Below are 26,655 nucleotides of genomic sequence, written 5' to 3' on the forward strand. Positions count from 1 at the left end.
GCTGGGGACGGCCACCTGACCGGGGGGGGGGGGGGGGGAGGGGGGGAGGATGGTTGGCGCCGGATCGCCATAACCCATTGATAAAAAAAATATCTAATAAGTCAACGGCGCCGCCATTCAAGACTTTTTCATTCAAAAAAAAAGGAGGGACTGTTGTTGATAAACATCTCGTTACGTGGGGAGGGGGGGGGACCTGGGACACAAAGTGCTGGTGTCGAGATGTGTGTGGGGGGGGGGGGAGCACGTGGTAAAACAGGGGGCTGAGAGAGGGGTGTGTGTGTGTGTGAGTGTGTAAGTGTGTGAGTGTAAGTGTGTGTGAAATTGACGCGATACTTACACGTGAGGGGCCGGCCGCGTAAAACCACGTGGATCTCGCTGGCAAATATTTGAGTCATTTTTTAAGGTTGATTTTATTTGGAGGCGGCGCTTCCACCAACGTCCTGTGACATTTCAGGCGGACTCCACGGGCTTGGGGAGGGTGGGAGGGAGGGGAGGGGAGGAGGGGAGGGTGGGTGGGGGGTGGGGGTGGTGAGTGGAGGGGAGACGAGAGATTACCACAGCCCGCCATACCATTCCACAAGTCCGGAGTTCCGGCTAACACTTTTTTTTTCCGGTCTTTTATTTCCCCCCCTCCCTCCCCTCCGCAACAAACCGAGATCTTTTTGACATCGTTAATTTGCATTATTATTATTGGTGGTTTCCTTTCGGCGGAGGGGTCGTTATTGAAGGTGCTGTTTTGCGAAGGAAAAAAAAATTGTTTTAACGCCTCCCTTTTAAACAAAAACACTGAAGAAGGGGGGGGGGGGAAATCAGAATGAACAAGCTTTACATCGGGAACCTAAGCGAAAGTGTCACCGTGCCGGAGTTAGAAAGTATCTTCAAGGAATGGAAGATTCCTTTCACTGGCCAATTCTTGCTCAAAACCGGCTATGCCTTCGTAGATTGTCCGGACGAGAACTGGGCTATGAAAGCGATCGACACCTTATCCGGTAAGCGATTTCAACCAATATCGATCGTGGAAGGAAGAGTTGAATGTCTACTTGAGATTGCTGAGCTCTCGGTCGCCCGAAATGGCCGAGCTCTGAGCGCTGCGTTCAGACGAAGGGAGGCTCCAATACAGTTGCAATGGCTTGTAGCTTTCTGACAAACTCGTTCATGGTGCTGCCGCCTCCAAAGCGCGTGATAATGATTTTGTATGGATATGTAATTAATATAAAGATCCACACTCAATGTCTTACCCCCCCCCCCTCCTCCCCCTCCTTCTCTATTCGCGAGGGGAGAGTGGTGACGCTTTGCATTTCTAGAAGGCTGCAGGTTCTTAGTGAATCCCACTCAACACACGCGGCGTTTGGAGCATCAAAGACGCGATCAATTTCCCAATCGGCACTTTTGGGTGGAGATGGCGGTTGAGCGGGGTGGTGGTGGGGAGAGGGGGGGGGGGGAGATGGAGGGGGGGGGGGGGGAGATGGAGGGGGGGGAGATGGAGGGGGGGGAGATGGAGGGAGGGTCGGGTCCCAGCCCGTGTGGCGGGCCGTGCCCGCCTTTGCGTTCTGCTTGCCGTCTCTTGGGAAGAATGGCCGGATTTGGGACTTCCCCTCCGCTGACGGTGCGCCATCGTTTGCAGGCTCCGCTATTATATACACCACGTCCGCAGTTTCAAAGCCCCCCCCCCCCCCCATGTATCTTGGTCCCGTTCAAGCCGTTGGACAGTGGATGGGAACTATCAACCAAGGCTGCTCCATTCGCCTCAACACGCGGGCCTGGAACCGCCACCTTCCCCCCTCCTCCTCCTCCTCCCCCCCCTCCTCCTTCCTCCTTCCCCCCTCTCCTCCTCCTCCTCTCCACCTCCCGGTATGAATCTTGAAATCCAACACTGGGCCAACGATGGGCGACTGAGTGAACAGAGGCAGGACGCCCATGCCAGTTGTGAACATGCTAACGCGTCGCACGTGTGCACATTTCCACACATCAACCATTCAAACCATTTTACAAAAAAAAACATGCAACGACCACATATGACACATGTTTACATCCGTGTGAGATGTGTGATTGCGATCATCGCGACTGTGGAGTCGTTCAGTAAACTTCCCGGGAGCTGCCCTTCCTCAATCCCGTGTCTAAAAAATGAAACGCAATGATTTGGAAAACATCCTCCGCTCGCACACAATCTTAATAAACACAATGGGACAAAACCAAAACAACAACGCTCCACTCTCCCCCATTTCTCCCCACCGTTTAACCCCCCCCCCCCCCACACACACACACACACACACCAGCACACACAGTGTGGGTGCAGGGTTGAAGGCGAGGGTACATAATTTCATTGAATTAAATATAATAAAACAGATAATTTACTTACAGGTAAAGTAGAACTTCACGGGAAACACATTGAGGTGGAGCATTCGGTGCCAAAGAGACAGAGGTAGCGTCTATTTGTTTACTTTAGCCGGAGATGTTTTGAAGAGTTGTACGTACTGATTTGGTGATTTGTTTATGATAGTTGACTGCTAATGCGTGTGTGTCTGTGTGTGTGTGTGTGTGTGTGCGCATCAGCTTGCGTTTTATTCTATTTTAAACTCCCCAGAAGACTTTCAAAGTCGTGGAGGTTATTTCAACGCATGTTCGCGGACGCTTCACCGCAGAGTGATTTATATTTTAAATTAATTGTTTCCTCAATATGCCATATTGTAACAATGATCATTTGGGATAAAGGCGAGTGGTGGAACCGTGAGGGGAAACAGAGCTGGTCCTGAGGAAATATTTCTGGTGTTTTTTTGTGCGTGTGTTTTTTTGTTGTTGTTGGGTTTAAAGTTCTCTGTCTGGTTTCAATGCTTCCCCCCCCCCCCCCCCCCCCAAAAAAGTTCATGAGTTGATCGTGGGGGGAAAGGGCGGGTACGTGACCCTTCTACGTGCAAAGCGCCCGAACACAACACGCTCTAAACATTAAAACGCTGCCTGGGTTTCAACCCCCATTTGACGCAAATCCAGATTACGGGAACGCTGTGGCGCTAAACGGTGGTGGAAATGAGTTGGGAGAACTCTTTAAAACACCATCAGCGTTCACAGCCCCCTCTGCCCATCATGGAACAAGCCATGGAATAAACATTCCTCTCCGCAATAGTACTTCGCGAATGCGTTGCCATTTCCTCCCCCCACCCCACCTTGCTTTGTGTGAAGTCGTTTTAACGAACTCATTAGAGCTCTCCCCCCCCCCCCCCCCCTTTGCACCGTCCTTTCAAAGAGCGATGTCCTCGATATCATGAACGAAGTTTCATTTAACTCTCAGCCAGAAACAATGTGCATTCTAAACTTTTAACTTCCTAAAGCGTCACTTTGGAGTTTTGGCCGAGTTGATGATAGAGGTGTTACAATTAATGCTTGCTCTCACCTTAAACTATGCAGTGTGTGTCTGTCATTTAAAAAAAATAGCATTTATCGATAATCTAGTAAACTAGATCTTGCCTGTGGTAAAGTGTCGAAAAATGTCGACCTGGAAATGCCAATAAAAAACAAGTTCAAACGCTAGTTTCAGAACAATACTCTTTAAAAAATATCAATTCAGTTCATGTGATTATCTATTGCATTTGTTGGAGTGGAGAAAGCAAGTCACTGATCTCCACGATTAGCTTGGTGTTTTAACTAGATTGATTTGTGTTTTGTAACTAATATCAATTGCAAAGCACAAAGCTTTCACGTCTCTAAACCTTAAAACGTATCCTTGTTTATTTGCGAGGCATTTACAATAAAGTTTTAACTAGAATTTGAAAGTTTTGAAAACTAGCTTAAAATACTCGGCGCAGCAAAGTGAAAATTAATTGCCATATTCACAGAGATGAATGAAAAACGTGTGATCATCAATTTAAACGTAATTCGCCATCTTTCTTGTGGATGGCTGTCCTTAGCGATCAGTCTCAGAATAATAAATAAACACTAAGTCAATAAGGCAAACCACAAACAGAATGTTTTTATTTTTGATGACTAAGTTATAGATAAAAACAGTATTTCTTGCTTTCCAGTTCTTTGGCACTCTTTTTTGTTTACGACATTTTAGTATGTTTCCATATATCAAATGAAACCGTTTTGCGTTTAAAATCTCGATACACCACTTCTGTTCTTCATTTTTTTTAAAACAGCATTTAGAAAATTTGAACAGATATTTTACTCTGAAATCACAAAGATCTAAAATTCTGCCAGTGCAGGAAAGTTACTCGTGGGGTTGGAATTGTGTTTTAATTCAGCAATATTTTGAAAACACCGAGAAGTTGGAAATAGATCCATCTTGGTCGATGTAAAAGTTGAAATAAAAATGATATCCTCCTAGGCTCTGTGATCATTCATCCAACTATTTTCTTTACTGATGCAGAACGTTGGTCAAATCCTCATTATACAACATGTAAGAAAGTTTAGTAAATTTATGTTTGTCCATGTCTTTTAAAAAAAGCTAATGTCATCTTGTAGCTCATAAAAATGTTTTTGAAAGGAAGCTCAGCATTGTCTATCACCGTTACTCTATTTCTCTATCTGATCAATAGCTTTATGTTATCAAATATAGCTGAAATTGTTTTCTAACCTAACGAGAGCCAAATTTTGGCATTAATCAAGCTGAAGTTATGTTTTAGATACTTAACAATCTCATTTTTGATTGGAAATTAGACAGAATGATTTAATTTGGCCGCAGTGAACTATTTGTACATAATGTGACTTAAAAACACTTTTAGGTTGAGTTGAATTTACGACAGTTTCGTTAAGTAAATGAGATGTGTAACAATGCCATTATTTTACAACAGGGCAAATAAAATGTTCAATGGATTAAAAATGTTAAAACAATGATTAGCTATCTTTGACATATCTAGCACCTTCAAATAGATAAATATCAACGACTTAATTCTGATAGTAATATAAATCAAATCTCCTTTACCGTTCAAATATAATTCAAATACTGGTCACAAAATGCTTGAATAATTGGTCATTTTTGAAAGGACATGTCAAGGTCATGAAGCTTAAAATGCTGGGAATTTTAAATATAGACTGAATTATCAGAAGTAACCATAAGACCGTTTAGCTTCTGTAAAGAGAATTAAAGTTCAAGATGAAGCCGTTGTCCAAAATGCAACATCACACACTTCACAAAATTCCGGAAATATCCAGGAATTCCAGCAGCTCTGGCAAGGGATGTGATGAGTTAATGTCGAGGGTTGTGTGAAACATTAATCTGCTCACCACCCCCCACCCCCGCCCCCCCCAATCCCGTTCACCCCATGATCTGTGTTTCTCTTTAATCTAACATGCCCATTTACCGGAAGCTAGCTTTTCCTGAAAAAATGAATAATAGAAATGAGTAAAATATGGAATTGAGACATGAGGAATTAAAAACTTCAAGTAATTTTTTAAATAAATGCTCGATGGATTCAACCTGAAAACATGTTTGCTAAAATTATTTTAAAAGCTTTTTAGTTGACAATATAGCTGGTAGAAATCTAGCTAAATTTGGTCTAAGTGGCAAAAATAGGCTGGTATCCTTGATGAGGGAGAAATAACAGAAATATCTTAAGTAATGCGCAGTTGATACAGATAGTAGATCCTCAAATGCTTGTCATTGTTGGAATGCTTAAAGCAAATTGTTACGAAGGAATTTTTGTTCTAGTTTTGAAAGGCAGCCTTTGAAGGAACATGTCCGGGAAATGGTATCAAGAGAGGAAATTATTTTATGGATTTTGTAGATGAAAATATAAGAAATTGGTCCTTCCATTTTATGGTGGAGGTTGTTGTTGTTTCTGACTGTATGGTTGATGTGGCATTTTGAATTATGATTAAGACAACTGAATAAAAATAGTTTTTTAAGGTTTCAAGATGATTAGCCGACAATTAGCACAAAGAGAAAGAGAAATTAACATTACGCAGATTTTCAAACCACGATCATTCTGCAAAGATGTCGTTTTAAAAAAAGAAACACATCTTAATTCATTAAAAAGTAGATCAGAAAGGTTCCAGATTCCACTCGTGGTCTATGCTGAGTTAGCTGATCTCAGACAGGGTATTGGCGAGGGGGGGAGGGGTGGATTGTGCTGGGGGGAGGGGTTGCCTGCACAAATGGCCTCAATTTCTGCCTTCATGAAAAGAAAAAAAAAATGATTAGGATTCTCACTTACAACTGGTAACCAGGATCTCTAGCTGGAAGGATGAGTGTTTGGATAGTTTCTAAAAGAGGGTGGAATTTAGCTGTAGAGTTCCCCTGGGGTGAATTTACTGCCAACGATTGCATGGGTTAAATGATTTTTATTTGGAGGGGGGAGAAGGAGGGGGGAGGAGGAGAGGAAGAGACCTCACTAAACCCGGTATCAATGGATAATTGAACTAGGAATGAGAACCTTATGGGAATGTTGGGGAGGGGAAGCATTGATGTAAATCACCAATCTCAAAAATAACAATGTGCTTTTTTAAATCATCTAATCCATCACTTTGTAACGTTGGGGCTGTGTATGTCCACAGACTATTAAAAGTAATCAGAGAGAAAAAAAAATCTGTCACACTTTTAGGAATTCTTGCGGAAACCTTCTTTTTCAAGTCATTTTATGGTATTAGGATATTTTGTGCATTCCATGCACAGTGGGAAGAGTTGCTTGTCACTAGGAAGCAAGTTTAACAAGCTGTAGTAGTTTCTGACTTTATGAATGGAGTGTGTCTTCCATAGGTATTTTGAGCAATGAGATGCAAACTTGTTCTATTTTTGTTTGGCAAGGAGGTGGGAATGATTATTTGACTGATTTTGGTGAGATATGCCACCATTCAGACGAGAAGGGAATTAAGCAAGACCTACAATCTGAAGCAAAATCTGCTAACTTGCGGCACAAAATGGTGGCAAGAAGCCTCTTCCCTTTTCTGCATAGGTCATTATTGAGCAAAGCATGACCTTTGACCCAGACTGGAAGCACATACCCTACTCTGCTAAATGGATTCCAGAGCTGTGCAGCAGAAATCTCCTCTCTCTTTCACTCAAAACCTGCAGAAAATTAATAACGTTACGCATCCCTGAAAGAGTGAAATATAATGAATCTGGAGATCTTTGCAGTTTTCCTCTTTTTTGTTCTCTACGTGTGTGTCTTTTACCACCCTGCCTCCCCCGCCCGCCATCCACATTGTAATTTGGAGTTTCTCTCCAAATGCAACCCCCTCACCCTCAAGCCTTTTAAGTTGAATAAGTAGAGCATTCCTAATCTATATGCTCATGGTGCAAGCGGGGTCAAGAGGTGGTGTCAGAGGAATGTCATCAAGTCTAATTGAGGCGGTGAATCATTCAGGTGGGGGTTCTGGGGAGGGGGGAAAAGCTGGTGGCTTTGGTTAAATTCTCCAGGCTGCACAATTGCCACGAGAAAGATGCAAGTTTTGTTTTGTCCTTATGAGAGCCAAAAAAACATTAGCAGAGGTCAGTGTGCTGACTGTTCGGAATGAATACCCTTTGAACTGTTGTAAAAGGAGGTGAGGGGATAGGGGGTTGGGCAGCGGAAGACATTTTGTCAAGTCATTTGAGTGTTCTGCTACTTTGGTGGGGGGTTGGGCGAAGCAGAGGAAGGAGAGAAAGCAGGAGAGGTTTTTATACCAATGTTGAAAATGCATTGATAATTGAAGAGGGCCAGGTAGCTAGCTTGCTGAGGGAACGTAGGCTTACTACAGACCCAGTTCGGTTTTGACACAATTCCTCTCTTTTCAGGGCAATTCCAGCCTAAATTCGGCAAAATTAATGGCAGGGTTTATTTAGAAAACCAGTCACAACAAGTGCAAGGTAACCCGAGTTTACATAGAACTTGCTGGGGGCTCTTTTGAAACATCGCAGAGCTAATTGGGGAGAGAAAATGTGAAGATAATCAGTGCAGATAGAGAGTGGAGGTGAGCTGAATGGTTTGTTCATCTTGTGGCTTCATGATCCTCACAGAGGTTTGGGTGTTTACCAATGGGATGGACATTCCTTGCCGCTCACTAAACTCTTCAAATACATGCCTGTGTTTGTTCCTGGGCTGAATTAGTTCTAGTTAAAGGGATTGGTTTCAGTCAGCCAGCAATCCCTTTAAGACTTGAGATCACAAGAACACTGTAGAGGTGGATGTATGGCTCTGAACTTTTTTTTTGCAACACTGAAAAGAATATGCAGGGGAGAAAGTCTGATTGTCCCAATACAACACTTAAATTAATATATAAAAAAGACACAAAGTGCTGGAGAAACTCAGCGGGTCAGGCAGCATCTTTAGAGAACAGGGATATGTAAGATTTTAGTTTGGGACCCTTCTTCAGACACAGTTAAGTTAATATAATAGATTGAGTTCAGTTCACTAATCACTGTGTAACAAAGGCAATTTACTTTTAAATGAATACATGGGATCCTACATATTATTTGAGGAGTCATGTTCTGAAATACTGTCCATTTTACCACCCAGGTTGGCATTTTCTTGACTTAAAAGCCGATGCAGTGTATTTAAAGCTAAAATTTGAATGACATTTTAAAGCAATTAATTACTACCAATGCACTGCATAAACCCAACCAACATTCAAACTGGTAGAAGTTACAGTAGTACCACAAGTTGATCTCGTCTAGTCCAGTCTCAGAAATGTCCCTGATCCCAGTATTATTTCACCCCAGTACCAACCTGCTCGGTGGAGTCAAGCAAGTCACTATCCATATTCGAAAATGTACAAATTCTCATGTTCCAGTGAGGTGCTTTTGTTACAGTTTAATTAGATATAGACACAGCTTAAAACATCCATTGTCCATCAACATGTTATACTGATGTTCTGGTGACATTACTGAAGCATTTAAAAAAAACAATGTTCCTAATAGGTAAAATAATAAAATTATTTTTTTTTAAAAATTCAATGCATTCAAATCACAAGTCATTGGCTCTTCATTGAAACATTCTTGGGACTGTACAAATGTTCTTAATGTAGGTGTTTAAAAAAAATCTAATGTACACAAGAATATTGTGTATCAATAAAGAAAATCCCATAGATAGAATAATCTAGGATGGCTACTTACTTTGTTCATGTTAAAGTTGCTAGACTTGATTTTCTAAATCAGGTCTCAGAAACCCAACTGCAGAAAGAACTGTTTTATTGTATTGTATAGAATAGGTTGGATACCACTTAGTTTGTTCATTTTAAAGCTGTTGGATTTTATTTTCTAAATCAGATCTCAGAAACCCAACTACACAGAGAATTGATTTATTTTATGGTCAAAAATGAGTTGTATTCTACATGTTTTGTTCATTTTAAAGCTGTTAGATTTTATTTTCTGTCAGATCTCAGTAACCTAACTATAGAAAGATTTGTTTTATTTTATTGTATAGAATGAGTTGGATATTCCTAGTTTCTGTGGCTGGAAATATACGCATTTCAACTGTACAATCCTCTCTTTTTCTCCTGTTTCATTTATTAAAATGCCTTCATTATCCTCAGAGTCCCTCATGAATACTCACAAAGAGCAGACAAATGCTACAATATATCTATAGGTTCCCCCAGTCATCTGCTGGATCCCGATTTGAATCAAGCTTGGTTTTATTGGCTTAAAAAATATTTGGATTACAAAGAATGTTACTCAAGTTAGAGTCTTAACACAGTTTTTCAGTGGGGATGAAGTGTAATTAGAAAGACCATTAGATACCAGCAAACTGTGGAGAATTGCTTCCTGAAGCTGAGATTCTGGATATTGGTGGGAAGGAGGGAGCTTTGCTCTTTCTTCTGATGAAAAAAAATAAGTTAGTAGCCGTATCCTGTGAAGAGGCATTGTGGTGATGTATTGTCGTTTGTATTGAACTCATGCAGTACCTGACCCAGATTGATGGTAACAAACAGGGGAAAGAAGAGGCAAATGTTCCATTCTTAAGCACCACCACAGCATCTTGATTATACTCTTACCCACAGTGAAATGACAACACATTGGAATGATTTTAAGGAAATATTCCAAATTGAGGATTGGATTTGTTATAGAGCACAAGGGTAAAATTATAATCTAAAAGATAATAATTGTACCATTCTACTCTACAACAAATCTATAACATCAAAAAAATCATAATTTTAGACAAGCATACATCCATCAATTTATAATGGGTGTGACAGCCGTGATGTTCATGTCTTGGTTTTCATCTTGATTGTTTCAAATTTGAAATGCATGTACATGTGAGTTTGTTGAGTCTCTGATACAGAGTGTCTTGTGGTACTGTTGCCCAGTAATTTAGCAGTCGAGTTGTCTAGTATTATGTCCAGGGTCAACTTGCTCTCATGAGTGTTGGGTTTGTCATATGAAGCGGGCTTTATTTTGCAAAAAAATTGCTGCTGTTAAAAAATAGTTAACAATGCAGTCATCTTGTTGTTTGATCTTATTTCAAGTCAAGTCAAGTCAAGTTTATTTGTCACATACACATAAATGTGCAGTGAAATGAAAGATGAAATAGTATTGCAGATTTTGTAATAATGGTTCTGCATATTTGAACAATACAGATATTTTGCATTTAACAGCATTAAAACATTATGCCTGACAATGTTACAACTTTCTAAAAAAAACAGTATGGCAGACTTTAACTAAAATGTTGCTTATTCTACAAGTTATTTCTAAATCTGCAATTACACTGTTTCTGATAATACTCCAATAGGTTATCTAGTGTTGTAATTTGTCTCAAATAGTTTCATAATTTATATTCAACAGTGTAACAACTTTTAATCAATTGTATTAATGTTTGTGTTATTGTCTGCTGCTTAAACTTGTTAATTATTAATCATTAGTGTTGCAAAATTGGAACTCTCAGTTTTGTCATATTGTAACTAACAGGGTTACAAAGTTGTTGCTTTATTATATAAAGTTTTATCACATTGTGTCAAACAAGATTATTACATTCTATCTAATTATGCTACTTTACCAAGACAATGTATTACAATTTTACATTATTCATTGTTTAAAATGTGCAAGTATCTATAAGTTGCATTATCAAATGTAACAATCTTGTGATATTGTTAGTTGTATACTTGCATTCCTAGTAAGTGAATCTAACATAGTTGATATATTCTCTCTGACAATGTTACTACATTGTATATAATTGTATTGCAATTGTTACAAAGTTGTAATTCTATAATTCTATAACATAATCATGCAACTGTTTTGTTTCAAAAATGTTTTTTATCGTGTAATCTGGCTTTGTTTTCCTATTTTGTATCAATTACTGTTGGAATATTGCATCAAAAAGATGTATTGTATCTAACAATGTTGCCATTTAATAGTGTTGCCATTTTGTAAGCAACAGTGTTGTGAATGTTATACATGAAAGTGTTGCTTTATGATCTCTAACAGTATTCTATCTTCGAATGATCACAATATATTGTTGGAACAACGTTGCTCTACTTTATATTACAAGGTTGCTATGTTACAATTTGTGCAGTTGCTCATTCTATCTAACAGCGTTGTAACATAGTATCGAATACAGTCACATGATAAATAACACTTGCCTTATATTTATCATTGTTGCTAGTTTGCATCTAAGGACACGTCTTTATTGATTTGATGAATTTTATTGTAACATGCATATTTTCCAAATTGCAGTTCAGTTATACAAAATTATAGTTTTGCAATGTTGTCAACAATGAAAGTTATGGCATCATATATAATATTAATACATTCAACAGTGTGAAATTGTGTCTAGTAGATTTGCTATTCTTTCTTTGCTATATTCACTTCAAAGTCTTGTCACATTATATTTTTGAACATGTTGAAGTTATGTATGTCATCATTGCTATCTTTAATCCAACACTTGAAATATTAATGCTAACAATTACTAAAAAATTTAAAACAGATGCGTGGAAATATGAAATCATGTTATTTCTGACAATCTAAAACCTAAAACATTTGAGCTGTTTCTCTTTCCATAGATGCTGCCTGACCTGCTGAGTATTTATAGCATTTTTTGTTTGTATTTCATTGTACCTGATAATATTACTCAATTGTATTAATCCTTGTTTCAATAGTTGATTTAATAGTGTTGCAATATTGTGCATGCTATTGTTACTAAAGCTACATGAAATAGGTTCCCGATATAGCCAAATGTGGTTGCCCAACAATCTTGCTTTAATTTTCTTGTAAGATATATACACACATATATCTTACAAGGAAATTAACGCAAGATTGTTATGTATATATATATACATACTATGTTTTATATGATCAAAGTACAATAGTTTCAAGTTTGAAATATAATTGTTAAATTGATGCAGTTTTCTACCCAAAGATGTTGCAATATTTCATCAATGTTGCTTTTTATCCCTGAGCATTGCTATTTGTTTTTATCACTTAATATATTGTATCAAAATTATTTATCATAACTAACAATGTTATAAAGTAGCAAATAATGTTGCTATATTTTATCTAATGATGGGACTTTTATAATGATTTCACTAAATTGTATTTAATAATTCTGCACTGTTATTTTGTAGCTGTTGCTTTATTATCTGTGTTGAAATTGTGTTAGCAGTTTACTAACATATTTAGATATGTAGTTGTCTGGCAAAGTTGTACTTTGATGTTAACAGTATTGGTAGTTTGTATGTGTAGGAAGGAACTGCAGATGCTGGTTTACACTGAAGATACATACAAAAAGCTGGAGTAACTTCTGAAGAAGGACTCAACTCAAAACATCACCTATTCCTTTTCTCCAGAGATGCTGTCTGACCCGCTGAGCTTTTTGTGTCTATCTTTGATACTCCAGCTTTTTGTGTCTTTTTGATATTTTGTAGATATTTTGATTGAGTTGATGTAAAAACTTTCTACCTATTGTATCTCTGCTGCCATTTTGCCTCTGACTTTGCTGCAATACTTTCTCCAGCAGTGTTACTGCAATGGACTGGAATTTGCACAAAAGCGTGGTATATTACTGCAGTTAGTTTATCTTCCCCATACAGTAGGCGGTTAATTTTTTACATAGCAAACCTGCTGAAATCTTGGGTCGTTGGTGTTGTAAGCTTTGGGGCCCGTATGAATGGGGACAAGCAACTTAGCATTTCCTCAACAAATCATGTTGAATGATTGTGAAATTAACAAAGTAGGAGTGGGAAAGGAAGCAACAGTTGGCAGGGAAGAATCCAATGCACAATGGAGGCAGAGAAAAGGCAAGAAACATTTGATGAAGTGTGAGAGTGGGGAAAAAAGTTGACATAATTAAACACTGAAGATTCGTTAAAATCTCCAAAAATTAGTGATGGTGAGGTGGTGTGTCATTTTACTCGTGTTTGTTAGTTTTTAGCACTGGAGGGGCTAACTAGCATTGTTAACACTTATTAAGTTAATAAAATGGTGATTAGTTTGAAATTGATGTGTAACAATTTGTGGTGGGTTTTAATTGAAAAGTTACTGTGCAAAGACCGCAACTTTATTCCATTAAATTCACGAGTAAAGCAGGCTACACAATGGAAGGTCATGAAGTGTGTGGTGGGCCTGTGTCATTTAGAAAGCTTCACCTGGATACCTGTGGGTGCCTGGCCTCCAGTCATGGTGGCTGCAGCTTTTACACACACAATACAACAAGAATCATTATCTCATGCCTTTTCCAATGTGATGTGTGAGACAAAAGGTCATGGAAATACTACACAGCTTTATTAGTGGTCACTTTAGTTTAGATTAGTTGAGTCTGAAGAACTGTCTGATTCACCTCTACCCCATTGAGGACATTGGACTTTGTCTCTGGAACTGATGCGCTGCAATGCTAAGAACTATATTCTGCACTCTGTGTCTTCCCCTTTGCTCTATCTATTGTACTTGAGTATGACTTGATTGTATTTATGTAGAGTATATCTTATCTCTTTGGACAGCATGAAAAACAAAGGTTTTCCACTGAACTTCAGTACACGTGTCAATAATAAACATAACCCTATATCACAACATTTTCTTCATTCACTAACTGTATAATGTATGAATTATTTGATAGTAGCTCATCAGTTCCTTAGACAGATTGGATGGTAAAATTTAGTGTTTTAAGATTGTTAATTTAAAAAGTACAATTATTCTATTGATAATATTTTATTTCATCTAGATTGCAATGTTTATTGCACTGTGATTTGTTCATCTGACAACATTTAATGTTGCATCTAACAATATTGTTCTGGGTTGCCTCACCCATGCTTGTAATGCACTGTGGAATGTTACTGCTTTGTTCCCTACAGCGAGGTTGCATTGTACCTTGGAGGGTTCCTATATTCCTTCTGGAGGCCATCCCCGGTTGAATGTGGTGACATTACACACAGTACCATCTGGGGAGCCTGCTTGCACTGTATGTAGTGTTTATATGTTGAGTTTGCAACATTGGTTTTTAAGGGCAAATTTGGTGGTTCGAGAATCAAGATGTAGAATTTGGCCATTGTTCATAAGTGATAGGAGCAGAATTAGGGCACAAAAGCTTTTCACTGTACCTCGGTACACGTGACAATACACTGAACTCAAACTCAACTCCTCTTTAAGATAACCCTTAAAAATAACTTCTATAATCAGACTTTCGATCATATGGTTAATTTCCTAATGTGTTCTGATGTAATATTTTGTTTCCATAAAGCTTTCTCCTCACCTCTACCACCTTGCAGTTATCTACATTGGCTTATTTGCCAGCTAAGCACACATGCAGCACTTATTGTAACATGCACCTGCATTTCTTTTGCAATCTTCTTCTGTAACTAAATCTCCCATCATTTACAAATTCTGAAGTTATAAGTTCATAAGTCATAGGAGCAGAAATAAGCACTTCAGTCCATCGAGTCTACACCACCATTCATTCACGGCTGATCTACCTTTCCCTCCTTACCCTATTCTCCTGCCTTCTCCCCATAACTCCTGACACCCGTACTAATCAAGAATCAGTCAATCTCTGCACTAAGACCATGCCATGATTGTTATTCTTTGACATTCTGAGTCCAGGTCTTGGTAAATAGTGCAAGACTTTGACGCCAGCCCTGACCTTATACGATTCCTCTTTCCACCATTTACCTATCGGAATTTCCCCTCCTTCCCTTTAGAAACATAGAAAATAGGTGCAAAAGGAGGCCATTCAGTCCTTCGAGCCAGCACCGCCATTCATTGTGATCATGGCTGATCGTCCACAATCAATAACCCGTGCCTGCCTTCTCCCCATATCCCTTGATTCCACTAGCCCTTAGAGCTCTATCTAACTCTCTCTTAAATCCATCCAGTGATTTGGCCTCCACTGCCCTCTGTGGCAGAGAATTCCACAAATTCACAACTCTCTGGGTGAAAAAGTTCCTTTATTTCACTGGCTTGCAATTAACTTCCACCTCTTGTTCTGTCACTCTTGCCCTGAACCAAGAGTTCAGTTTCAAACATCTCATCGAATGTCACATTCCCCTTTTTGTGACCGATATTTAATAAATGTTATCACATGTACAATAATTTTTGTTTCAATCATACTTTGAGTGTCATTGTGTAAGAAAATAACTGCAGATGCAGGTACAAATCGAAGGTATTTATTTCACAAAATGCTGGAGTAACTCAGCAGGTCAGGCAGCATCTCAGGAGAGAAGGAATGGGTGACGTTTTGGGTCGAGACCCTACTTCAGACTGAAGAAGGGTCTCGACCCGAAACGTCACCTATTCCTTCTCTCCTGAGATGCTGCCTGACCTGCTGAGTTACTCCAGCATTTTGTGAAATAAATACCTTTGAGTGTCATTGTCATTATCCTTTTGCACTGATGTTCAGGAATTGGTGGAGGTTTGCATGGGCTGAGGTACTCTGACAATGTACATTTATACGCTCAGGTGTATGTGCCTCTGCAATCTTCTTTACCTTTTGCGAATGAAATACATTTGCATCAGATTTTTATCCTACATTTGATTAGTTTATCTATTAAATAATTTCCTTCAACTTCCACTCCTTTACCATTCTTTCTCAGATGCCCTTTGCTTATGTTTTCTATTTTCAAGTTCACCAATGTCATTCGCCCTGGAAAATACAGAGGCAAGGATTATATTTGACACAGAGTGCTGCGGTAACTCAGCTGGTCAGGCAGCATCTGTGGAGAACATGGATAGGTGACATTTCACTGAGTGCTGGAGTAACTCAACGGGTCAGGCAGCATCTGTGGAGAACATGGATAGGTGACGTTTCACAGAGTGCTGGAGTAACTCAGCGGGTCAGCCAGCATCTCTGGAGAACATGGATAGGTGATGTTTCATAGAGTGCTGGAGTAACTCAACGGGTCAGGCAGCATCTGTGGAGAACATGGATAGGTGACGTTTCACAGAGTGCTGGAGTAACTCAGCGGGTCAGGCAGCATCTGTGGAGAACATGGATAGGTGACGTTTCACAGAGTGCTGGAGGAACTCAGCGGGTCAGGCAGCATCTCTGGAGAACATGGATAGGTGACGTTTCACAGAGTGCTGGAGTAACTCAGAGGGTCAGGCAGCATCTGTGGAGAACATGGATAGGTGACGTTTCAGGTTGGGGCCGTCTTCAGACCCATTTTGCACTCTCTGAAGACGGGTCTCGACCTGAAACGTCACCTATCCACGTTCTCCAGAGATGCTGTCTGACCCGCTGAGTTACTCCAGAGCTCTGTGAAACGTCACCTATCCATGTTCTCCACAGATGCTGCCTGACCCACTGAGTTACTCCAGCACTTTGTGTCTTTTTTTGTGTAAACCAGCAACTGCAGTTCCGCGTGTCTACAAGGACAATACTTATGTGTGCTTTTGTTATTATCTGAGCATTTATTGTGTTTATTACACAGCAGCAATTTACCTCTGTTGATTTTGTTACTATACTTTTGATACAGTTTTTAGTTTCTCTTCCTAAGATGTTTAAGTGATTCTCTTTAAAAAAAAAAAAATCTCTATACAACCTGCACACTCTATTTTTAGATTTCAGTTGAGCCTTTTTTTAAATTCCTTTATCATGTACAATTATTGGCTGGTTTATCTAACATTCTAGTGGAAGATATTTTTTTCAATTCAGATGAGTCCAGTAGCGTTTCAAATATTTCTCACTGCTCAGTCTGCAGCCCATCAGTCTGTAAAAGGGTCCCAATGCAAAATACTGTCTCCCTATTCCCTCCACAGATGTTAGTTAGTTACTTTAGTTTGTTGTCACATGGACTGAGGTACATTGAAAAGCTTTTTTGTTGCATGCTATCCAATCAGCGGAAAGACTGCATCTGATTATAATCAAGCAATCTACAGTATACAGATAAAGGGAATAACGTTTAGTGCAAGAAAAGTCCCGTAAAGCAGTAGGGGGTTGAGTGGAGTATTAATGCTGTCACAGACTGGTTGGCTGAATGGCCTGTTTCTCTGCTATAACTCTGGTGCAGCCAGGTTTCAGTGGAAAGACTATACATGATTACAATCAAGCCATCCATAGTATAAAGATACAGAATAAAGGTAATAATGTTTAGTGCAAGATAATGTCCAGTTAAGTTCTATTAAAGACACTACGGAGGTCTCCAGTGAGGTAGATGGTAGCTCTGGACTGTAGTTGGTGATAGGATGGTTCAGTTGCTCGATAACAGCTGGGAAGAGACTGTCCAACTCATGATGCTGCCTGACCCACTGAGTTCCTCCAGCACTTTGTACTTCTGCTCCAGAGCCCAGCATCTGCATCCCTTGCGTCTCCATTTCTCACCACTGTTCTATTTCTTTGTCCATATATTTTCCAGATTTTCAGTCTGAAGAAGGGTCTCGACCCGAAACGTCACCCATTCCTTCTCTCCCGAGATGCTGCCTGACCTGCTGAGTTACTCCAGCATTTTGTGAATAAATACCTTTGATTTGTACCAGCATCTGCAGTTATTTTCTTATATTTTCTAGGGTATTTGCTCTCTCCAATTCCCCTCAAGATCTGGTTTAATAAGCATTAATAATACAATGCATTATATTGAAATTTGTTATAAAATATCCTTCTCAGTATCCACTGAGATTATTTTGCATTCGGAGACGTTATGGCTGAGAAGTTTCCTTCCACTGATCTTGTTACCATATCTAGAGATTCAAGATTCAAGATTCAAGATAATTGCCACATGTACTAAATAAGGTACAGTGAAATTTGAGTTACCAATCTACTATATCTTGTTACCATAACTACCATTGCTCTCCCTTATATTTGATATTGGATGTACCACGCCTTCCATCTCTGGTACATATTTGTTATCAGGCAACTGACCCATCCTACCAACAACTAGATTGCAGCCCTGAACTACTACCTATCTCACTGGAGACCCTCGGACTATCTTTGATCGGACTTACTGGCTTTATCTTGCACTACACTTTATTCATGTTATTCCCTTTATCCTGTATCTGTTCACTGTGGATGACTCGATTACAATCATATATTGTCTTTCCGCTAACTGATTAGCCCACAAAAAAAGCTTTTCACTGTACCTCGGTACACATGACAATAAACTAAACTGAATGGAGTTGTTCTTCCTTATATTTGATATTGGATGTATAGCAACTTCCATTGCCAGTACATCCTATCAATAACACGAGAGCAGTCCTGAACTACCACCCACCTCATCAGGAGACCCTGATTAGACTTTACTGGCTTTTTCTTGCACTAAACATTATTCACGTTATTCCCTTTATCGAGTATCTGTACACTGTGGATGGCTCGATTGTAATCATGTATTGTCTTTCCATTGAATGGTTAGCACGCAACAAAAGCTTTTCGCTGTACCTCGGTACACGTGACAATAAACACAACTGAAACTCAGATTTCAGTTAAGATAGACACAAAATGCTGGAGTAACTCAGCGGGACAGGCAGCATCTCTGAAGAAGGGTCTCGACCAGAAACGTCACCCATTCCTTCTCTCCAGAGATGCTGCCTGTCCCACTGAATTACTCCAGCATTTTGTGTCTATCTTCGGTGTAAACCAACTTCTGCAGTTCCTTCCTGCACATTGCAGTTAATTTACGTGGTGGTTAAAAATCCCTCTGTTTATTTTTTGTGCCATTTACTCACTTCATAGGCTGACATTCACTTCACTCTCCCTGCCTTTTCACCCACAGGCTGCCTGTTATACACTCCATTACTCTGTGACGAATCCCATTTCTTTTCTTAATCAGTAGTTTGCTGTTAGCAATGCCCCTGTTTGCTGCCTGTTTGTTATGACTCATTAACACGGCTATTCCACCCATTATCTTTACTAATTACACCATGACCCGATATATTTAGTTACCAATTCTTCATGTAAATGTGTTTCATCCATTCCTTCCACACACTGCTACTTCCTCTTGGCTATTGTTTCCATCTCCAATGTTTTAATTGGGATGCGTGTGCATCATGCAAGACTTAACATATTTTAATGGCTTTTTTATTGTGTCTTTAACAAGCCTCATACCTGTATTTTAGTTGTAAATGTTTCCTGCCTCTTCATACTGCTCTTGATGCTTAGTCTACATTGATCTTTCTTCTATTTCTAACGTCTTTATTCTCTATTTGTGCTCCTACACTGTATCACAACGCTATATAACTTATATCCACCCCATATCCACCTCTGACTTCACATTTCACTTTCTTCTGTCCCTATCTGACTCCATTTTGTTTTCATTTTACCTCTAGCCTTTGCCACAAACTCTGCTCGTCTATCAATTCCACCCCCATGACCAGTAGGAGGGTCTAGGACCAGAGGGCACAGCCTCAGAATTAAAGGACCTTCCTTTAGGAAGGAAAGGAGGAGGAATTTCTTTAGTCAGAGGGTGGTGAATCTGTGCAATTCATTGCCACAGAAGGCTTTGGAGGTCGTCAATGGATATGTTTAAGGCAGAGATAGATAGATGCTTGATGATCTATCAAGATGCATAGATAGATGCTTGATGAACTGCAGAAGTTGGTTTACACCAAATACAGATCACAATGAATGACGGTGCTGGCTCGAAAGGCCAAATGGCCTCTGCCTGCATCTATTTTCTATGTTTTTATGTTTCTATAACTGTTTAGTGTGGGTGTGGGGGTTATGGGGAGAAGGCAGGAGAATGGGGTTGAGAGGGAACGATAGATCAGCTCTGATTGAATGGCGGAGTAGACTTGATGGGCCGAATGGCCTAATTATTCCTATCACTAATGAACGTACAAACATGTAACCACCTTTCCCTTGCCAGACTATCCCACCCCACCTCTTTTCCAGCTTTCTTCCCTCTACTATAATTAGTCTGAAGCAGGATCCCAGCCCAAAATGTCATCCATCACAGATTCTGCCAGATCTGCTCAGTTCGTCCAGCACTTTGCATTCATCTGCAGTTCCTGTGTCTTCATCACTTAATGCCATTGAATTACATGTAGCAGGGTTTCAGTGCTTTATATATCAGTGCATTTATATTGCATTGTTACTATATATTTTTGTGTAGGAAAGCACTGCAGATGCTGGTTTAAATCGAAGGTAGAAACAAAATGCTGGAGTAACTCAGCGGGTCAGGCAGCATCTCTGGAGCGAAGGAATGGGTGACATTTCAGGTCGAGACCTTTCTTCAGATTTTCAGATTGCTATTTTTGTACTCAGCTGCACCATTTATGCATTGAGCAAAATACAAAGTGCTGGAGGAACTCAGTGGACCAGGCAGCATCTGGAGGGGATGGACAGATGCCATTTCAGGATGGGACTTTTCCCCAGTCTGAAGAAGGGTCCTGCCCCAAAACATTACCAGCCCAATCCCTCCACAAATGCTGCCTGCCCTGCTGACTTCTTCTAGCACTTTGTGTTTTGCTCATGTTTCCAGCATCTGCAGTTCCTTGTGTCTTGATTTGCGTTTTGCTTTGTTGCATTTAAAGAGTTAGATCATTGTATCGAACTAAGTAGCAGTTTTGGTATCAGGTATTTGGAGTGTTACTGTATCTTGCAGTATTAATATATTGCACCCAATGTTATTTAAAGTGTATATCCACTGCATTGTTACTTTGTTTCATTAGAGTCTGTTATATTTAATCCAGTCACGATGTTCTACATGTCTGTTTGGTTTAGTTAAGTTTAGAGATGCAGCGTGGAAACAGGCCCTTCGGCCCACCGAGTCCGTGCCGACCAGCGATCCCCGCACACTAACACTACCCAACGCACACTCGGGACAATTTTACATTTACACCAAGCCAATTAACCTACAAACCTGCACGCCTTTGGAGTGTAGGAGGAAACCGAAGATCCACGCAGGACACGGGGAGAACGTACAAACTCCGTACAGACAGCGCCCGTGGCCAGGATCGAACCTGAGTCTCTGGCGCTGTAAGGCAGTAGCTCTCCCGCTACACCACTGTGCCCAAATAGAATATGTAATATATCATTTTTAATCGCTTTGTTATTTTATATCTGGCAATGCTGTTTTCAGAAGGCCCAGTGAACAACAATGTCATTATGTTTTATGGTGTTGTATGCTAATGTTGGAACCTTGAGGCAAATACTCTTCATTTAGACTCATCAGTAAGACATAATAATAAAATTAAAGATTTTACCTCCATTCATCTGTCTAACAATATTTTACAGTCTACATTGGGCATTGTTGTAAACATGTTGATTTACGGTATTCCCTGATCTCCGGGATGTTGTTTAAAATCTATCTTTTGGTGACCTGCTCGAATTATACATTAACGGTCTGGGATCAGATTTGGTTGAGAATATTTTAAGTTAAGTACTGTGTCAGATTAATGTTGCCATTTAATACAGTTGCAACTGACTGTATTATTTCTAGGTGTGCTAAATTATATTGAGAGGGTATCTGAAGGAACTCATACATTGTAGGGAGCAGTGTTACTGTTTTCTACCATCTCGATTCTAATATAATACGTAGCAATGTTGATAAGTTTTATCTAACAAAACTTGGTGCTGTGTGTTGGACTATTGCTGCATCTGTATCTAGCAGAGCGACTGTATCAATCAAGCTGTGTTACCCTGCTGGACATGACAGACCTGTTAAGCTATATGTAGGGAGATTGCAGTGGTTAATCTGGTATTGTCATGTTATATGTAACAGTGTTGGGGTGTAGCCCAAGGCAGCAGCATTGCAGGGCTGATAAACGGGCTCTTTTTGGATAACAGGGGACTCAAGGGTTTTCGAGAACAATGGAGTTGATCGCGTGTCACGATTAACCTTGATCTTATTGAATGGGAGAAACACTCAAGGGTCTATAAAGAGGCACGCTCACTCCAGTTTCTTATCTTGTACCTATGTTGCGTGTAGTAGATGTGTTATATGTAGTGATAGGTAACATGGTGGTGCAGCAGTAGAGTCCCTGCCTTACAACGCCAGAGACCCAGGTTCGATCCTGACTACGGGAGCTGTCTGTACATTCTCCCTGTGACTGTGTGGGTTTTCTCTGGGTGCTCCGGTTTCCTCCCACACTCCAAAGATGTGCAGGTTTGTAGGTTAATCGGCCTGAGTAAAATTGTAAATTGTCCCTAGTGTGTCAGGACAGTGCCAGTGAATGTGGCGATCGCTGGTTAGAACGGGCTCGGTGGGCTGAAGGGCCTGTTTCCACTCTGTATCTCTAAAGTCCAAAGTCTTTAGAAGGTATCAATGTGATCATTTTACGTGCATTTTCAGATGTTAAACCTTGGGTATGAAATAATTTGGGTCAAGGCTATTTCTCGAATAAGGCAACTGAGTCATCGTACCACAACCAGAGAGCAGTGCTGAACTACTATCTACCTCAGACTAACCTTGATTGGACATTGCTGGCTTTACCTTGCACTAAACGTTATTCCCATATCATGTAATTATACACTGTAAATGCATTGACTGTAATCATGTATTGTCTTTCCGCTGAAGGTTACGCAACCTCCGTCAGGCCAACAAACTCTGTTAGCCTACACTGTCCCGGTCCGCGGGGCCTAATACGAGACAAAGGCGTTCCCGTACAGGACAAAACAATTTAGCCCAAAATAGGGAAGTCCCTGCTAATACGGAACTGTTGGCAACCCTAGGTGGTGGTGACAAAAAAGTGGTGTTTTAGAGACTTTTAGATAGGCACATGGATCTGTAGGGGATGGAGGGATGTGGATCACATGCAGGCAGCAAGAGTTGCCTTTGGCATCATGTTCAGCACGGGCATTGTGGACCGAAGGGCCTGTTCCAGTGATCATAAGTTCATGAGTGATGGTGATACTCCCTACCTCTGGGGTGACCCTCAGACTATCCTTGATCGGACTTTGCTGCCTTTACCTTGCATGAAAAACGTTATTCCCTTAACATGTATTGATACACTGTAAATGGATCGATTGTAGTCATGTTGTGATAATCATGTTGTCATTCAGTCTGAAGAGTCTCGACCCGAAACGTTACCCATTCCTTCTCTCCCGAGATGCTGCCTGACCCGCTGAGTTACTCCAGCATTTTGTGTCTACCTTTGATTGCAATCATGTATTGTCTCTCTGCTGACTGGTCAGCAGGCGACAAAAGCTTTTCACTGTACCTCGGTGCACGTGACAAGAAAATAAACTGAATTGATAGGAGCAGAATTGGGCCATTCGGCCCATCAAACCTAACTCCACAATTCTATCCCCCCACTGACCTATCTCTCCCTCCTATCCCCATTCTCCTACCTTCTCCCCAGAACCCCTGACACCCTACTAATCAAGAATCTATCTGTCTCTGCATTAAAAATATCCATTGATGGCCACAGCCTTCTGTGGCAATGAATTCCACATATTCACCACCCTCTGACTCCACTCTACAGCATCTTGCTGTACTGTTCTATGTTCTACGCACTTCTCCCTGTTCCTCGTTTTATTGATGGTTTGGGTTTTGCGAGGCTCATACAGTTGCAGGAGTTAAGATGATGTTTTAATGTTGCATGTCGTAGTCTGGCTCGGTTTCTCCACTGTAACCACAGAAATGAAAACTCGGCGAGATTTTGAGTGGTTCAGGATTTTCCTTTATTATTTCTTCCACAAAATATTTATTTTTCTTTTGACCATAAAAAATAAGCAGTGGGGATGCAGGAAATCTGTTGGCCAGGCACTCAGCTCAGAAACACTCCTGGGTCAACATTGATCAAAGTCGGGCAACGTGTCCACTGGTTCTGGAGATCCTTGGTACCACCTGATCCCTCCCTCCCTCCCTCCCTCCCTCCCTCCCTCCCTCCCTCCCTCCCTCCCTCCCTCCCTCCCTCCCTCCCTCCCTCCCTCCCTCCCTCCCTCCCTCCCTCCCTCCCTCCCTCCCTCCCTCCCTCCCTCCCTCCCTCCCTCCCTCCCTCCCTCCCAGCCACCCTCCTTTCCTACCTCCCTCCCTTCCTCCCATCCCATCTCCCTCCCTCCCTCTCTCCCTGTGGCACGGTGGTGCAGCGGTAGAGTTGCTGCCTTACAGCGCTTACAGCGCCAGAGACCCGGCTTCAATCATTACTACGGGTGCTGTCTGTACGGAGTCTGCACGTTCTCCCTGTGACCTGCGTGGTTTTTCACCGAGATTTTCAGTTTCCTCCCACACTCCAGACACACAGGTTTGTAGGTCAGTCTGAAGAAGGGTCTCGACATGAAACGTCACCCATTCCTTCTCTCCAGAGATGCTGCCCGACCCGCTGAGTTACTCCAGCATTTTGCGATACTTTTGATTTGTACCAGCATCTGCAGTTATTTTCCTACGCAGGTTAATTGGTTTGGTGTAAATATAAACTGTCCCTAGTGCAGGATAGTATTAGTGTGCGGGGATCGTTGGTCGATGCGGACTCGGTGGGCCGAAACGCCTGTCTCGCGCTATATCTCTAAACTAAACTGGAATTATTACTGCTTGTTAATCCTTGATGCACAGTGTTTGCTGAACTACCTGAGACTCGAGCGGAACAGTGGTGCAGCGTTGGAGCCACTGCCTTGCAGCGCCTGGGGCCTGGGCTCCATGCTGGCTACGGGTGCCTGTCTGTACGGGGTTTGTACCTTCTCCCTGTAATATCATATCAGATCATATATCATATATATACAGCCGGAAACAGGCCTTTTCGGCCCTCCAAGTCCGTGCCGCCCAGTGATCCCCGTACATTAACACTATCCTACACCCACTAGGGACAATTTTTACATTTACCCGCCAATTAACCTACATACCTGTACGTCTTTGGAGTGTGGGAGGAAACCGAAGATCTCGGAGAAAACCCACGCCGGTCACGGGGAGAACGTACAAACTCCTTACAGTGCAGCACCCGTAGTCAGGATCGAACCTAAGTCTCCGGCGCTGCATTCGCTGTAAAGCAGCAACTCTACCGCTGCGCTACCGTACCATGTGGGTTTTTCCGGGTGCTCTGGTTTCCTCCCACACTCGAACGATGTACAGGTGTGTAGGTTAATTGGCTTCGTTAAACAATCCCCAGTGTGTAGGATAGAACTTGTGTTCGGGGCTCGGTGGGCTGAAGGGCTTGTTTCTCCACTGTATCTCTACGGTGGCGCAGCGGTAGAGTTGCTGCCTTACAGCGAATGCAGCGCCAGAGACCCTGGTTCGATCCCGACTACGGGCACCGTCTGTACGGAGTTTGTACGTTCTCCCCGTGACCTGCGTGGGTTTTCTCCGAGATCTTCGGTTTCCTCCCACACACCAAAGACGTACAGGTATGTAGGTTAATTGTGTGGGTAAATGTAAAAATTGTCCCTAGTGTAGGATAGTGTTCATGTGCGGGGATCGCTGGGCTGCGCGGACTCGGTGGGCCGAAGGGCCTGTTTCTGCGCTGTATCTCTAAATCTAAAAATCTAAAATCTAAACAAGCACAAGAACCGTTTCCTTAAAGTGAGGAAATAAGAAATTGCGTATCTGGGCAGCAAAATGGCGCAGCTGGTAGTGCCACTGCCTCTCATCGCCAGTTTGCCAGGTCCACTTCATAGCCTGATCCTCATAAACCCCCCTACACATGAAACATCTACAACCTCCAACACAGGGCAGCTGAGCACAGGAACAGGCCAATTGGCCTCCAATCGCCATATTGAAAGTAATACCAAATTAAAATAAACTAGAGATGAGGAGGAATTTCTGCAGGCAGAGTGTGGTGAATCTGTGGAGGAGCGAAAACTGCAGATGCTGGTTTAAATCGAAGGTAGACACAAAATGCTGGAGTAACTCAATGGGTCAGGTAGGCATCTCTGGAGAGAAGGAATGGGTGACGTTTTGGGTTGAGACCCCTCTTCAGACTGGATCTTCAGGTGAATCTGTGGCACTCCCTCTCCCTACAACACTCCCCAAACGCCCTGCCATTTACTGTGCAGCACCGATGCATGTTAGGCTTTCCAAATGGCAACGCATCTGCATTAAGTTCCATCAGCCACTCCTCAGCACACCTGTCCAACCGAGCAAGATCCTGCTGCAATTTTCGAAAACATTTAGTGTCATCTGCAAACCTGCTAATCGTGCCTTGTACGTACTCTTCCAATGTGTGGGACCCAGGGCAGATCACCAGCAGTGTGACCACGAGACAGCTCCACAATCCCTCAGCTTTCCCTTCCTGAAGTCGACAGTCAGCTCCCTGGGCAGACACAAGATGCTGGAGTAACTCAGCGGGTCAGGCAGCATCTCTGGAGAGAAGGAATGGATGACGTTTCGGGTTCAGATGGGGAGAAGGGTTTTTTAACCAAGGGTATTTCTAACTGCCAGCATGACGTCAACTGTCTCAACTTTTCCGCTCCCCTTGCCTACACTAACCTCAGCTTTTTGTGTCTATCTTTGGTTTAAACCAGC

At 41.5% G+C, this 26,655-nt stretch overlaps 1 protein-coding gene across 1 annotated transcript in view; it reads left to right on the forward strand.

The window, feature by feature from the left end:
• The first annotated feature begins 814 nt into the window (after nucleotides 1-814).
• The window catches only part of igf2bp1 (insulin-like growth factor 2 mRNA binding protein 1), a 72,331-nt gene continuing 46,490 nt past the window's right edge, over nucleotides 815-26,655 (forward strand). The window contains exons 1-2 of the mRNA XM_078424954.1: nucleotides 815-989; nucleotides 2,362-2,422. Coding sequence (XP_078281080.1) covers nucleotides 815-989; nucleotides 2,362-2,422 — 236 coding nt within the window. The remainder of the gene's footprint in view (nucleotides 990-2,361; nucleotides 2,423-26,655) is intronic.

Source organism: Rhinoraja longicauda, chromosome 29 (genome assembly GCF_053455715.1).
Source record: "Rhinoraja longicauda isolate Sanriku21f chromosome 29, sRhiLon1.1, whole genome shotgun sequence".
Taxonomy (NCBI): Eukaryota; Metazoa; Chordata; class Chondrichthyes; order Rajiformes; family Arhynchobatidae; genus Rhinoraja; species Rhinoraja longicauda.